At 36.9% G+C, this 15,397-nt stretch overlaps 1 protein-coding gene across 11 annotated transcripts in view; it reads right to left on the bottom strand.

Annotated features, from left to right (window-relative positions):
- The window catches only part of VPS13B (vacuolar protein sorting 13 homolog B), a 427,964-nt gene that overhangs the window by 277,621 nt on the left and 134,946 nt on the right, over positions 1-15,397 (bottom strand). For 9 of the 11 annotated variants that reach the window (XM_038130163.1, XM_038130155.1, XM_038130158.1 and 6 more), the window contains exon 19: positions 14,582-14,755. The exons of the other annotated variants lie outside the window; for them this stretch is intronic. In XM_038130163.1, coding sequence (XP_037986091.1) covers positions 14,582-14,755 — 174 coding nt within the window. The remainder of the gene's footprint in view (positions 1-14,581; positions 14,756-15,397) is intronic. 11 annotated transcript variants of the gene reach the window in all.

The following is a 15,397-nucleotide window of genomic DNA, read 5'->3' as shown; positions in this document are numbered from 1 at the left end:
CCAATTGAAATGTCCTCTAGCACAAACTGAAACCATTTCCTCTTGTCCTACCACTTGTCACTTGTGAGAAGAGATCAGCCCTCACCCAGCTACAAACCCCTTTCAGGCAGTTGTTGAGAAAATTAAGGTCTCTCCTGAGCCTCCTCTTCTCCAGGCCTAACCACCCCAGCTGCTTCATCTGCTCCTACTATGACTAACCCTCTAGACCCTTCACCAGCTCCATTGCCCTTCTCTGGACTCGCTCCAGCACCTCAATGTCCTTCCTGAATTAAGGGACCCAGAACTGGACACAGCACTTGAGATGTGGCCTCACCAGTGCCCAGTATGGGGGGACAATCACCACCCTGGTCCTGCTGGCCACACTATTCCTAACACAGGTCAGGATGCCACTGGCCTTCTTGGCAATCTGGGCACACACTGGCTGACATTCAGCCTCTGCTGACCAGCATGCCCAAGTCCTTTTCCACAGCGCTGCTTTCCAGCCACTCTGCCCAAGTCTGTAGCACTTCATGGTGGTGCTGTGACACAAGTGCAGCACCCACCATTTTGCCGTGTCTAGCCTCATACTGTTGGTCTCAGCCCATCAATCCAGCCTGTCCAGATGCCTCTGCAGACCTTCCCACTGTCCAGCAGAACACTTCCACCTAACTTGATGTCCTCTGCAAACTGACTGAAGGTGTACTCTCCTTTCCACATCATGGATAAAGATATGAAGCAGGACTTGCCCCAGCACTAAGCCCTGGGGAACCCCATTATTGACTGGTTACCAAATGGATTTAGTTTTATTCACCACCACTCTCAGGGCCTGGCCAACCAGCCAGTTTCCTATCTAGTAAAGAATACACCTACCCACACCATGAAAAACCAGTTTCTCCAAAAGTGTGCTATAAAAAATTGTTTCAAAGGCTTTACTAATATACAGGTAGACAACATTCACAGCCTTTATCTCACCAATTAGGCAGTCACCCTGCCATTGAAGGAGACCAGGCTGGACAAGCAGGACCTGCCTCTCCTGATCTCACACTGGCTGGATCTGATCCCTCTGGTTGTCCTGCACGTGCCATATGACAATACTCAAGATGATCTGCTGAGTAACATTCCCCAGCACCAAGGTCAGGCTGACAGGCTTGTAGTTCCCCAAATCTTCCTTCTGGCCTTTCTTATAGGTGGGAGTCACTACTGCCAATTCCCAGTCACTTGGGAACTCCCCAGCTAGCCAGGACCCCTGGTAAATGATTGAAGATAGCTCAGTGAGCTCTTCTGCCAGGTCCCCCAGCAACCTTGGATGGACCCCATCTAGCTCCACAGACTTGTGTACATCTAAATTGTATGGGAGGTCATTGACCATTTCCCCTTAGATTATGAGGCCTTCATTCTGCTCCCAACCCTGTCTTCCAGGTCAGGGGGCTAGGTACCCAAAGAACAACTGGTCTTGCCATTAAAGACTGAAGCATTAAGGCTTAAGTACCCCACTTTTTCCTCATCTTTTGCCATCATGTTTGGCCCTGCATCCAATAATGGATTTTGTTGCTGATGTATTTACAAAAACATTTTTCATTGTCTTGCACAGCAGTAGCCAGATTAAGTTCTAACTGGGCTTTGGCCCTTCTATTTCTCTCCCTTCATTACCTCACAGCATCCTTGCAAGGCTTGTGAGTTTTCCAACCCTTCTTCCAAAGGTCAGGAGCTCCTCTTTTTTCCCTGATTTCCAGCCAAAGCTTTCTGTTCACCCATGTCAGACACTTCTCCGTCAGCTCATCTTTCTCAGCTCATGGGTACAGCCTGCTATACCTTTAAGATTTCCTTTTTAAATTATGTTCAGCCTTCCTGAATTCCTTTGTGCCTCAGGATTGCTTCCCAAGGAATTCTTTCAATCAGTCTCCTAAGCAAGCAAAAGTATGCTCTTGGAAGTCCAGTGTAGCAGATGTGCTGCTCCCCCACCCCCCTTACTTCAAGAACCAAAAATTATGTCATTTCATGATTACAGGTCCCAAGAGGCCTTCAACTACCGCATCACCCACCAGCCCATCCCTGCTCACAAACAGGTCCAGCCCGTGCCTTTCATAGTTCACTTGCTTACCATCTGTGTCAAGAAGTTAACTTCCACACTCCAGGAACCTCCTAGGCTGTTTCCTCTCCAATGTACTGCATTTCCAGAAGACATCGGATAAGCTGAAGTCCCCCATGAGAACAAGGGCCAGCAATTGTGAGATTTCCCCCAGCCACTAACAGAATGTTTCATCTGCCTCTTTATTCTGCTTGGGAGGCATTTAGCAAACACCCACCAAAGCCTTGTTGTCCTTCTCTCTGACTCTAAAATAAACACTCACTCTGCTGTCACCATCATTAAACTCTAGCCAATCAAAATACTCCCCAACATCCAGAGCTACTCCAACATTTTTCCTTCCTTGACTATCCTTTGTGAAGGGTTTATGGCAATCCACTGCAACACCCGTTGTGCAAGTCATTCCAACATGTTTCCATGATAGCAAATATGTCATCGTTTTCCTGCTGCACAAAGGCTTCCAGCTCCTCCTGCTTGGTGCCCATGCAGAATGCAGTGGTGCAAATGCACTTCAGTTGGACTATTCATTACTGCCTTTTGGGGATGACAGGCCCTAATCCCTATGTAACCATTCTCAGGTGCTTCCTTGGTTTCTAAAAATTCAATAACCTTTGTGTCTTTGCTGCCACATGGATTTCCATCCCCAACCTCCAATGAGGAGGCAGACCAAAGGACCTTGCTACCACAGCATCCCTCAGACAGTGGCATAGTGCAGAATTATCTGTAGTAAGGCTGGTTTTATTTGTTTTCTTCCTTCAAATCTAGTTTAAAGCTCTTTGATAAGAGCTATATCAAATAACTCTACTAGGGCTGCCTTGGAAAAAAATATGAATGAAGACTTTTAACCATCCTATTTCTACCTTTAAGGTGTATTATTCTCACCTCTCCATTTTCCCAGTACCAGGAAGGAAGGCATGATCTCTGAGTTGGGAGCCTAATTTGCTGCCATTGTGTAGAAAACAGTTCTCCTTCCATCATGATTTTAAATTATTTTTCCAGGAAACAGACAAAGTACAAGTCATCTCAATTCTACTTGTAACAGAAAGAAGGAAAAAACTCCTTAATTAAGAATCATTCAGGAACTGGTTAAGTACCCTTGCAGTCTCACCAACTGCTATGAGTTTTATTATGAATATCCCTGGATAGATACAACATGGCCTTCACTGTCTGTCTCCAAAGTGCAACATGAAGTTCACACTGCCTTACAGATGTTCCAACATACAAAACTGGATATTCATGCTCTCACTGACTTCTTATCATAGGAACTTCAACAATTCCTGCAGTAAAAGAAGAATGTTTACTTCTATATTGCTGATTTGGGAAGTGAGGATACCAGAGAAACATCTGGCAATTCTAATGAAAAATCTCTGTTTCAAGTACAGCGGGATGCTCATCCTTCGAAATTGTGCAAGAATTTGAAGAAAAATTAACATTGAACAGCTAATTTCCTATATGTCTGACTTTTCAAAGAAAACATGAAAACAAGTTGTGAAGACAAAGAACCTGGCAATGCCATCATCTGCAGAAGACTGTGCAAACAGCAACATCCCACCAGTGCAAAGACACAGAAATCCTTTTCATTTATGGTTTTTACCAGCTATTGTACTCTTACATCCTGACTGAGCACAAAGGTAGCATTTTTGGAATTGCTACCCACACATGTGCTCTATTTTTAAATTTTACACATCTTTGGGATTATGGTTTCCTCATTAAAAGCACAGTAAAAGTTAGTAAAAAATGTATGTATTTTAACAAAGTAAGTAAGATCTTCAAAAAAAGTTGGTATAATCTATGCAATAAAAGCATGCAAAAAAGCAGACAAACATTCTGATTCTTCATTTCAAATGGGTCCAGAAAATAAAAGCTTTTGAACTGAGGATATAATGACTATAATAATATCAAATTTGGTTAGCAATTAAACAATCATACCTCCCTTCAGACTAAAACTGTAGACAACAGCTAGTAGCTGACATCTCACTTCAACATTTTACAGCTGCTTTAAAGACTCTAGACATTTGGATGCATGCATGCATCTTATTTTCCCAGGATTTCAAAGTCCACATCCAGGCTGCTGCTCAGCCATTATAAATGAGTAATTCAAGTAGGGCATGACTGCTTCTTGTATTAACTTGATAAAGATGTTTCAGTTGAAGTGCATCAACAGTTGTGTTAAGTCATCCTTTTCACAGGCTTATACTTTGCTTATGTTACCAGTGAAGAAAAAAAAAACAAGTATTATTGGCTTCAAATTATTATAAAAGTCTTTACACTAAACATAATTACTATTATGATTATTATATTTTATTACTCCTGCTTTGAAAAATATAAATATGCCCTAACTATTTCATTTTTTAATTAAAAGAATTTAATCAACTGACTACAACTTGTATTAAAGTTTCATTTTACTGGTTTAGACACACAACTGCTTAAAGGACTTATCTGTGCCTTTGAAATTACACATCTGGTTTCAGAAAATTACATTCTATCTGTAAGATTTTCCAAAAGTTGGTTTAAAAACACACTTTTAACATAATAGGTTAATTTTCAACTTATCACTGAATAATGAATTCATTATGAAATATGTAAGAAAGAAGTGTTTTGCAATAATTTTACTATCTGAAAAATATTAATCCAGGACTTGGGCTAATACATCTTTTAAATACTATAAAGATAGTTGAACATATTTCATTTGCTTGTACAAATCTTCACGTAACAACCTGAAAGACTTGCTCAATACTCAATTCCTTTTCTCTTATGACAGCAGGGACATAAGAGAGCTCAAAAGTACAGAAGAGAATTCATATTCTCATTTCATTAATTTATTTCTATTGAATACATGACCAAACATGAACATAGTTACACTAAAAATAAGAAATATGCTGTACATATAATTCATGCAAAGCCCAAAGCATAAATGACGCGCTTTATCAGCTTTTACATAAACTGGATATCTGCCTGATTACATCTATGGACACACAGAAGAGAAGAGAATATTATCTAAAAGTGATGATCCATCACCATATGTGCTCCATAACCCTGCTCACTAATGTTGAGCCAGATACTGTATTTAATAATTCTTATATTCAATCATATCTTCTCCTAATGTTCAAAGTATTGTTTTCATTTACAAAATTTCCATTATTTTCCCCATTTTAACAGGGAAGTTCTAATATTATACTTTATATTGTATTTACACAATATTTGTTTAGGGTTTAATTATTTTTATTCCAAAAGTAAAACAAGCTTAGGTACTTTAAAGGGCAGCAGGAGATAAAGAAGCAGTCAGCCAATTGTTTGTTTATTCAGATTATTAATTTGAAGATTTATTATTTATTATAAATTATATAGCTGAATAAACTTTATTTTCATTTATTTTTTGCATCATATTATTAGAACATGACCTTTTTTCAATAGGTATGACAGTTGTAAACACAGAAATTCAAAAAGATATGGCTCAAACTCTAGTCAGACTGACTCCTTTCATGTCAACCTTCCCAAATGCAGTGGTCTATTTTTCCAAAATTCCTGGATATGAGGCAGTATAGCCAAAGACATTTCTTCAGCTTGGCACAAACCCAGAGAAGCAGCCCCAAAAGCTCTACAGTGACAGATGGGGAACCCAGGCTAAATGTGTAAGAGTTGGTAGGTGCAGGCAAACTCTCACTGTAAGAGCTGAAATGTTTGGAACTCCCTATCCCTTCCATTCACATTGTCAGAGTACCCATTCATTGCATAACCATGAAATGTTCTCAAAGGCTCAGAAAGTAGAACTCTAAAATTATTTGCTATTCTGCAAATACACATTTTTCTAAATCTCCTTGGGGAAAAAAATCACTTTTTTTTTTTTTTCCAGACATGTCTACTTCACCTGGAAAATACACCAGAAATTAGGAAAACACTTAGGAAAGCCAGAGCATACACTAATATACTGTGCTGAAAGCGGTATCAACAATTTGCAGCACAAATGAGTTTGGATGGAAACTCAGAAGTCAGGTCAGCAAATTACTTTGCTCTGTCATATGTTTGTTTTACGGAACTGGCTGCAAGACCAGGGCAACACCTAGAATCTTCTCTTTCAGACATGACTTCTGGAAAACAAATGTTTGGGTTTTTTTTCCTTTTCAAAATGCCTTGTCCTTAAATGAAGAGCATTAATCAGATTAAAATTAGGAATTAGGAATATTTAGCTATTTAACTAAACTATAATCCTATCACTGCATTTCTCAAATAGATTCAGCATTCCATGTGATATTGAGAATGCCAGGATAACCTCAAATATACCACATTTGAATTTGACTTTGCTGTACTTAAAGCCAGTTGTAAAGAGACACTCAACATGAATGGCTCACCTATTATAGGTAAGCTAAGTTTAGTTGTTAACTAGAACTGAAAAGTTACACAATGCACTCTTTTCCTGATACCAATTTTAAGTACTTCTGCCAACTTACACAAGTACATATTATGTATTTTGAACATATTAATTCTATTTGAGTGCACAGGTAAAATGAAATTGGCTCATACAACACAGGAGTGATTAAATGGTGTAAAGATTACAAGTGAATAATAGCTCCTGCAGTACTAATTTTTATACAGGCTGCAGATTTCTGGTAACAATAGAGCCTGCCCTCAAAAAAAAAAACAAACCAGAACTAATTTAAATGTTTCCAAAGTTGTACACCTTAAAGATCATCTGTCTGTTCAAAATTACTTCAGTTTGGTCAGTTATAAGAGTCTGTACTAGACTGGGAGTTATCACAGAGGTAATCTAGTTGAATTAAAAAAATAAAATACCATTAAAATTCTAACCTGCTTTGCCTAATCCTGACTGTGAACTTTTGTTTTCTACATAAAACCAGCTCTTCAGTCACTTGCTAATGGCCCAACTTCAATTGCTGACCACAAGTGGCTATTCATAACACCATAGGAAGGAATTTCTGTGGGAGCCTCTAAACAGTAATGTTTGGATAGAAAGGGACAATGTGGTTGAATATTCATTCTTACTGCATCCTGAATCAGAAAAATGAGATTATTAGTACATTTGTATTATAACCAGAACACTGGAATCTTGGGAGTGACCTGTAACTTCTTTTTTAAACTGCTACAGAGCCGAACTATGAAAATTACTGAAAAAAATCAGATTAGGAACAAATATATTTCTATTTATAATAGAAATATATATATATATAATTTCTGCATTAAAAATAAGATGCTTCATTTAGCATTGTTTGTATCAAATGTGCTATGATGTTATTTAATTACTTGTTACTAAAATTTAAAAAAAACTGAAGGTAGGTGACCTAGTCAAAATGCATTTACTACCACCAAGAGTCTACTGACTTTCAGTCATATCTATTCAGCATTTCATTACAAAAAAGTAGCCATCTTATATGAATCATTTACATCACTAAAGAGGCAGTGAGAGCAAAACAATTCAATTATAAAACCTGGAAATAGTTTAAACGCTATTTGAAAATAAACAGCTACAGTCCCTTATGACCATGTCTGGGAAGTGTCCAAATGGAAGTTAAAGATCCCATGGCATTTTTTCAAAATGGGAGGGAACTATCCCAATATGCTGGCCAACATATATTTTCTCAATTAAAAACAGATTTCAGTGTCCAAAGCTATGTGTCAGCAATTGCTGAGAACCCATACCTGTCATGTTTTCAAAACACTTGAAACCAACAATAAGTATCTAGTCACCTTGCTAAATATCACTTTTCCAGATGCTGTAAGTGGGAAAGGTAAAAGCATTTTCATAAATAAAGGAAGCACAGATTCATCAGCCTCTGCTATTATGGAAACAGAAATTATCATTTGAACGCACATGTCAATTTTTTTTTTCAATAGCAGAAGTGTTAAATATTACTTTGGTGGCCATATGGAACACTTTGATACTGCCAGTTTTCAAAGTGAACAGAAATTCAATGGAACACACATGCACACACACAAAATAAAGGTAGCAGAAAAAAAATCTCATATCTGCCATTCCCTAACTTCTACACATTTAATGAGTTAAAAGTTTAAAAAAGAAAAGGCTTTTCAACAACTTCTTTTTAATTACTTTTACAGAATTTTCTAGGTTATGAGCTGTTTAAAGAGAAGGTGGAGAGATTTCTTTTATGTACTTTAAAGCCTTCATATCTCTTACTACTCCCACCATTGAAGAGCTCAACTCTTTAATTGCCAGTACTGAAGCTCAAAGTCCTATCCCAAAAACTACAAGATCAACTACATTATCTACACTGTTATCCTGAGTTAAAAGAAGAGTCAGACAATGAGTTTTTACAAGTAAGTTATAAATCCAGATGAGATGCAGGCTTTCCAGTTCCACCATCACATATTTCCCAGTGCAACGTCTAAAGCTCCTGCCATTTGGAGTTTTCCCCATCTTCACAGTGCTTTGTTCTTGTTTTGCCCAAACTCTTAATCCTAAGTGATTCTATTAAGGAAAAAAAAAATGGCAAAAAGGAAAAAGTGCTTCTTTGACTAAAGATATTGCCCAACTTCCACAGTGCAGCTGACCATCACATCTGAAACTTAGTCAGGATTGAAAGAGTTCAGGGAACTCAACTACAGAGGCTAACTTCCTAACAACTTGCATGACAGTGTAGGCTTTTTCCCCTTTTTCCTTTTTTAAAAAAATCAATTTTTAAAGTAAGATTTTACAAAACTCAGAATCCTATTTAGTCACAATCTCAGAATTTTAGAACACATGTATTGCTGAAGGATTTATGGCACATTGAGAGAAACCGACCACAACATAAGCAGAGAGATGAAAACTACTCTTCCCCAAGAGGATTTGCAGAATTACTTGAGGGAAAGTTGAACAAGCTGTCTTATTCCTGCATTGTGCAATTACCTTTCTATAACCAGAACTCACTGGCAGTTGCCAGATTTATGTAACTCACTGGAAGTAGCCAATGTAGTCAGCATAGTATAGTACGTCCCTCCCTGCTGCTACTCCCATGGACATGAAATCTCCAATTGCAGCCAGCAGAGGAACAAACTGCACTTGAGGACAAGTTGACTTCTCTTCTAGAGAAAGTACTAAGTGCTGGATCATTGTAAGACAGTAGATGCAGTGGTGATCCAAGCCTGGAAAAATATTTGATATTTAACATTGTTGTAGCTCACATTACACTGAGGTTGTGAGGGTAATGGCAGAGGATGGAGCACACACAAACTGGTGAATGTTAAAAGAGGCTTCACTTTCTCTTCCTTGGTATTAACTTGACATTTACCACTGTTACCAACCTGGTCCTGCCCACACCACTCTCCCTTCCTGAATTGCTCAGCAGTACCACCATATGCTGCCTTTGCCTCAATTTCAGCTAAACTTAAGATGCCAGACATTTTGTTTGCTACAATCAACTACTTGCAAAATCAACAGAGAGAAAGGGAGGGAGAAATTGCATTACCACAAAATACTTCTGCCCACAAATTCTGTTAGAAAGAAAACTTCCAAATATAGCCTTGGAGTTCAGGCAGCAGTAAAAACTGCTATTTTAAATCAAATTTTGAAAACTACAGGACGTTGCCAGAATTTTTTTTTCTAAAAATGTATACTTACCGAATTTAAATCCACCCTCCAAAGTAAGCCTACATGAATACTGTGTTGTCAGTAACTCATACTATTAACATTCATATTTTTCCAAAGAAAAATATAAGAATAAACCAGATTTTAAAGGCAATTAAGAAGATATAAATGCTGTGCACTGCCTGAGCACAGTTCTCATAAGAGCAGAGTCCTGGCAACTATCATAATCCTTTTGAAATTGTGCATATTAAGATTAAAGATCACTTTGTTCCTCTATTCCCACAACTAGTTGGTATGGTAAAAAGATCAGTCTCCTAGTTTTATATGTAACATCTTTAACATTTGCTCTCCTTTCTGTGCATGTGATTAAATGTAACATTTTGAAATCCCAAAGTTCTGAGAAAAGCATAAATCCTTGTCCACAGCTGCTGTTTGACTCTGGAAACACATGCATTTTCTTTTCAAGCATCTACCATCAAAAAATCCCAAAGGACTTGAACTGGAGAACACCTGCATCTCTTCATTTAGTTCCAATAACAGAGTCTAAACTTCAAAATTACAAAAATAGATGCTGTGTTCAGCTGCAGTTACATTCTCCCCATAATTCCCGTGAACAAAAATACTAGGAGCATGAAATCATTCAGGCAAGCTCTGTCATCGAGAGGATAAGATTTTTTGCACCAGAAGCCCAGTGGGAACTTGATAGAAAACTGGCAACAATTACAGATAAAGTACATAGTGAAATCCTCAGGGAGAGAAAAGGAAATGTAATAAGATAGATGGGTATAATTTTTACACATTTATGTCCAAACCACAAATGTGAATTGTCTTTAATTACTCCAATATACTTACCATTTTTATTCACTCATTGTGTTAAATCTTTTTAAAATACTTCAAATTAGACTATGAATATTCTTTTACTAGGATTTTTTACTTATTTACTTACTACCACAAGAACTCAGTTAAATTAGATGAGAACCTAAAAATATAATTGTTTCAGCTTCAAAATTCAAACTAATATCCCTACTGCAAGCAGTCAAAATTAAATTAAAAATATGTCAATAACATGCTTTTAACTGCAAAAAAGAGGAATTTGGGGGGCATATGTAGGTGTATATGCATAAAACCAAACTTATCTCTAATCTCTCACCTCCTTTTTATTAAGTCCTAACAGATAAAAATCAGATCATTTACAATAATAAAAAAGTTTATGTTCCTGCTGGTACAACTTCTATGGCAATTTTTTCATACTTGAAGATATCATTTCTTCAGCTATTTTTTCCTTTTGGCGCGGGAAGGGGGTGAATGGAGTGATCTGATCTAAATCAAAACATTGATGGAAGAAAAAATTCTAAAGGTTTTGTAAGTTTGAGAAACGTATCACTTAAACAAGAAATACCAACTTTTATAAGGTTGAATGTTTGCTCTTCAGCCTTTATGCAGCTTTGACAATTTAGAGAAGCCTCCCCACTCTTGCTTTGCTCCATTGAGTGCATAAATTTGACACATATGAGCATGACATTAATACAAGTAGTTTTGTTTACTCCCTCATTTCACTGCTGCATTATTGACTATTTAAGCTGATCTCTGGGAAAACTTTATTAATTGTATTTTTTATTTTTGTTCCTCTTGATTTATTTGTCATAAAGCTGTCCATACACTGGCTGTGCACGCACTCCCAATTATTCAATATGGCAAACCAAATAGAGCTTAATCAGCTCGCCTCATCTATTCAACAGCTGTTTATAATTAACCACTAACACCAGCATTCATTTTGAAATCTCCCTCTTCTCTCAAAGGCCAGGTGAAACAAACAAGGTCTGCAGCTTGCTCCCAGGGTTAATAAAGCCAGGGTTATTTCAGAGAAAGAGTAAGAAGACCTTCCCAAGCCCTGGGGTAATGGAATAATCTCCTCTCTTGTACTTATTTATATGCTGCAGTTTCAAGACTGAGGAGCACATTCACTGATTTTTGCAACTATGCATAGAGATACCTGGGGCAGTTTTTCATACAACCAAAATATCCAAAATTAAAATCACAGCATTCAGGCTTCTGTTTAAGGACTAAATAAAACCATTTTTATATTCTTTGTCCCTAAACACTTCCTTTGCCATAGGTGGATCAGTTTTCCACGTGGTAATGTCACTTGATGCATCAAACAGTAAAACACTTCTGACAGTAATCATAAGTTTATGCACTTGTTTTATACTTGTTGTACACTGTACATGCTACACATCACATGCTCTAAATGCTGCCCTTTTTGCAAGTACAGTTTAGAGCCTTTTCCTTTGATGGTTGTACTCAATGCAGTATGGTACTGCTAGAACCATATTCTTTTTCCTCTTCCTCTCAACAGCACAAGTAAAATAGCGAAAAGGAAGATATCTTGGCAAATGCTCTAGCCCTCAGATTGTAAACACATCCTGTAACTTTGCAGGGCCACATACAGACAAGCAGTAAAAGGAAGTTGCACAACCATTCTGATCACCCTGGATCGTATGGTTCAAGTGATACAAGACAGAAGACAGTTGCTGATGCAACAAGGAGAGGAGGAGGAACAGTCCCCTCCCTTTTCACGAGGTAAATATGCTCTGATTTATTCAAGAATCTCATCCCCTTAGCATTTTATAGCCAAACAGCTGCTTTAATTTTTGATCAAGTTATTTTCCATTCAATTGAATGAATTAATTAGTCCAAATTCCTACTACAGAACGCTATATGCACCATTATGAGGAAAAATTTCACAAACAACTTCAGTACTGCACAATCAACTCCAGTAATACAGCTTAAAAAAACCCTTTTACTCCCAAGGGATGAGTTTTTTTCTGTGAAATGATCCAGTATAGCTTTTTAAACTCCCAGAAGTGACTGCAACTGATGGCAAATGCATTTTTATGCTCTCAAAGCACTTCATGTTTTTCCTACATGTAATTTTCACAGTAATAATGAAAATGATAGCCATATCTCCTGTATTAAAATTGCCCCAGTTTCTTCAGCAAGTATTTGAAAGCAAAGGCTTTTGCTTTGCTGATCCTTTGTACAGAACCTGAGACAAATTAAACATTAATTACACCTGGTTTAATTTATATTAAAAAAAATTAAGTCATTTGCAGTATGCCACTCTTCCTGTTGAATGAGACCGAAGCTTCAGCAAATCAGATTTTTCCTCTCATTGTCACTCCTTGCAGGTGTCACCTGACAGATCTAGAGGAGCAGAGCTAGAGCAGGTAGTGACTGCCACTGTGTACACAGAATCACTACAACTTCCCTGAGATGCTGAGGGGGCAGGTGAAGCGTCCAGAACATTTTCAACTCTAAAATCTTCACATTTTTAATGTATGGCCATTCATCTACAAAACAGGTACCACAGACAATTGTCTATTACAAAAAAATGTTTTGTATCTCAAAATCCCTGAATGTGAGCCTGGCCAGCACTTCATTTGTGAATGCCTTAATTCTCATTAAGCACCTCCTGTCACAATCTATCAAGGACCCCCAACCATCTAACTGGACCATCTATAATACTGATGAGCAAAAATGTATGCGATCCTTATGACCTGTAACAAAAGCAGTAATCATACAGTATAGGTATTCTCAGAGCCTTTAAATTATAATTAATAGACAAAATTAGAAAATTAAACCAAAAAATCCTCAAAAAGGCAAGAAATGCAACAATTAGTCACAGTAATAAATATTGGTGTTATGAACATTTAAAGGGTATTTAAGTGAATCAACAGGTGCAACAGATTTTAGCTTTATTTGACTAATTCAGATATTATTGAATCAGGAACTGCTTTTTGGCAATGCTTTAGGAGCAGGACCTGAAGACAATTGTTATACTAACACTGCTGTAAACATTTTCAACATGATGCTCTCCAAAAAACACAGAAGTCCAATTACTGAAAAAATAACCTAACAACTGCTGGAGTGCACAGTGCTTACAAATATTTACTCTGTGTAAGAATAAAATACACATGCACATAAAAATTGCAATGATAGTAATACATTCACTGTTACTTTTCAGACTAATGACATTCAAGAATCATTACACAGGAAAAACATACAGAAAAAAGGCACACTTGAAGTGTTCAAGTTACTTCTGTGTTTCATAATATTGGGGTCAGGTAACTCTTCTACTTTCCTTAACCTAGATACTTTTTTGGATTGTTTTTTCCCCACTTTTCATTCCATGCCTAGCATGGCCATAGAATAAGTTTTGAAAAAAATTAAAGCATGGTTTTTAAGAAGCACCACACTGACAGCAAAACCCGGTACCACGTGTATTTCACAAACTATATGAGTTATTTTTAACTAGACATATTTCAAATTTGTCAGTGTTGCTTAAAACAGACCAAAGTTTTGTTTAAAGACCACAGAAACCATAAGAATGTCAGGTAAAAGTATTTATGCCCACAAAGTCAACAACACCCTTAAATTTAGCCAAATAACTCTCACAAATTATTAACTTCTTGTTTAAGGCCACCACAACACCAAACTTGATGAGGTCAGCTGTGTGATCTGCAGTATTTTTTAAATTATTTTTTATTGTTAGAAAACTTTATTATAAACAATTCTTAATAGTAAATTATGCTGCAAATATATATGAGCCATTTAGAATCCAGTATGTCAACTTCCGTATAAGAAGGCCAACCCAGTGCCAGGAAGAGAGAATGAACTAGTATTTTCAACATGGATCCTGCCTCTCCTCCCTCCCCCACCTGAAGTTTACAAAAGTTTCATATAATTATTTTAAAAGGCAACCAAAGTTAATGAAGGACTCCTTATTGAAGAAGACATAAATCAAAATGCAGCTTTCAGTTCTTTTGTCTCACAGACAGCTAAAGTTATAATGTGTGCAGTGTGTGTAGAAGATACTTTGACATTTGGCACATTTTATATCAAGCCCCTCTATTGAAAATCACATTGGATAGGAAAAATGTAATGTGATACCAGCTTAACAAAAGTTTTGTACTTACCAGAATTATGGCAGTAGTCCATATACTGTGGAATTTGGATTGTAAAGGCTACCAAATCTGGAGCTAAGAGAGATTCTGGCTTTCTACTCTCATTGAGCCATTTACTGCTGTGTAAGTCTCTGGTGTCAGAAGGGCCTTGAATTAAAGGAATGAGCTTCTCTTTTCCACCTTCACCTAAGATAAAAATTAGATTCCTTACTGCTGTTAGTGTAACAAGATAAATTTTCAAGACAAACATTCACTGGTCCAAAGAGAACATCTATTAATTTAGGTTGTGAATACAGAATTGTAACAGCAAATATAAAGAGCAGCATCACATAAACTATTTGGCAATCTATTAATGTTTGTCCTGTAAGTGCCTGTAAAAGTAATTGATTATCTTTAAAACAGCAATTTCCTTCCCAGTTTTATAAAATAATCTACTTAAACATCACCATGAACTCAATTTGAAGACACTTAATTTTTAATGTTCTTGACCTTAGCTGCTTTTTATCCCCAAAGACATAGACATTGATAAGTTCCGCCATGCTCCTCAGGAAAAACTGTATTAAAGAAGTAAAAAAAAAAAGTCACAGAGTCCTCAAAAACTTTACAAGCAAAATACAAACCTGTAGCATTAATGGAAAATGAGGCATTAAATAAACAAGAAAATACATCAAAATTATGCTAAGGATAAATCTAGGTTAAAGTATTCTGTATTTTTCCTATTTCTTGAATGCTTCCTGATTAGTATTTGTCTCAGCAGAAAAAAAAATCTTTTTTTTTTTTTTATTCAGTGTAAAATTTGACTATACTGAGGCAAAACTGGATCATCAT

This window comes from Motacilla alba, chromosome 2 (assembly GCF_015832195.1).
Source record: "Motacilla alba alba isolate MOTALB_02 chromosome 2, Motacilla_alba_V1.0_pri, whole genome shotgun sequence".
Taxonomy (NCBI): domain Eukaryota; kingdom Metazoa; phylum Chordata; class Aves; order Passeriformes; family Motacillidae; genus Motacilla; species Motacilla alba.
Note: the sequence above shows the minus strand (reverse complement) of the source record. Positions and strands in the feature narration are given on the sequence as shown.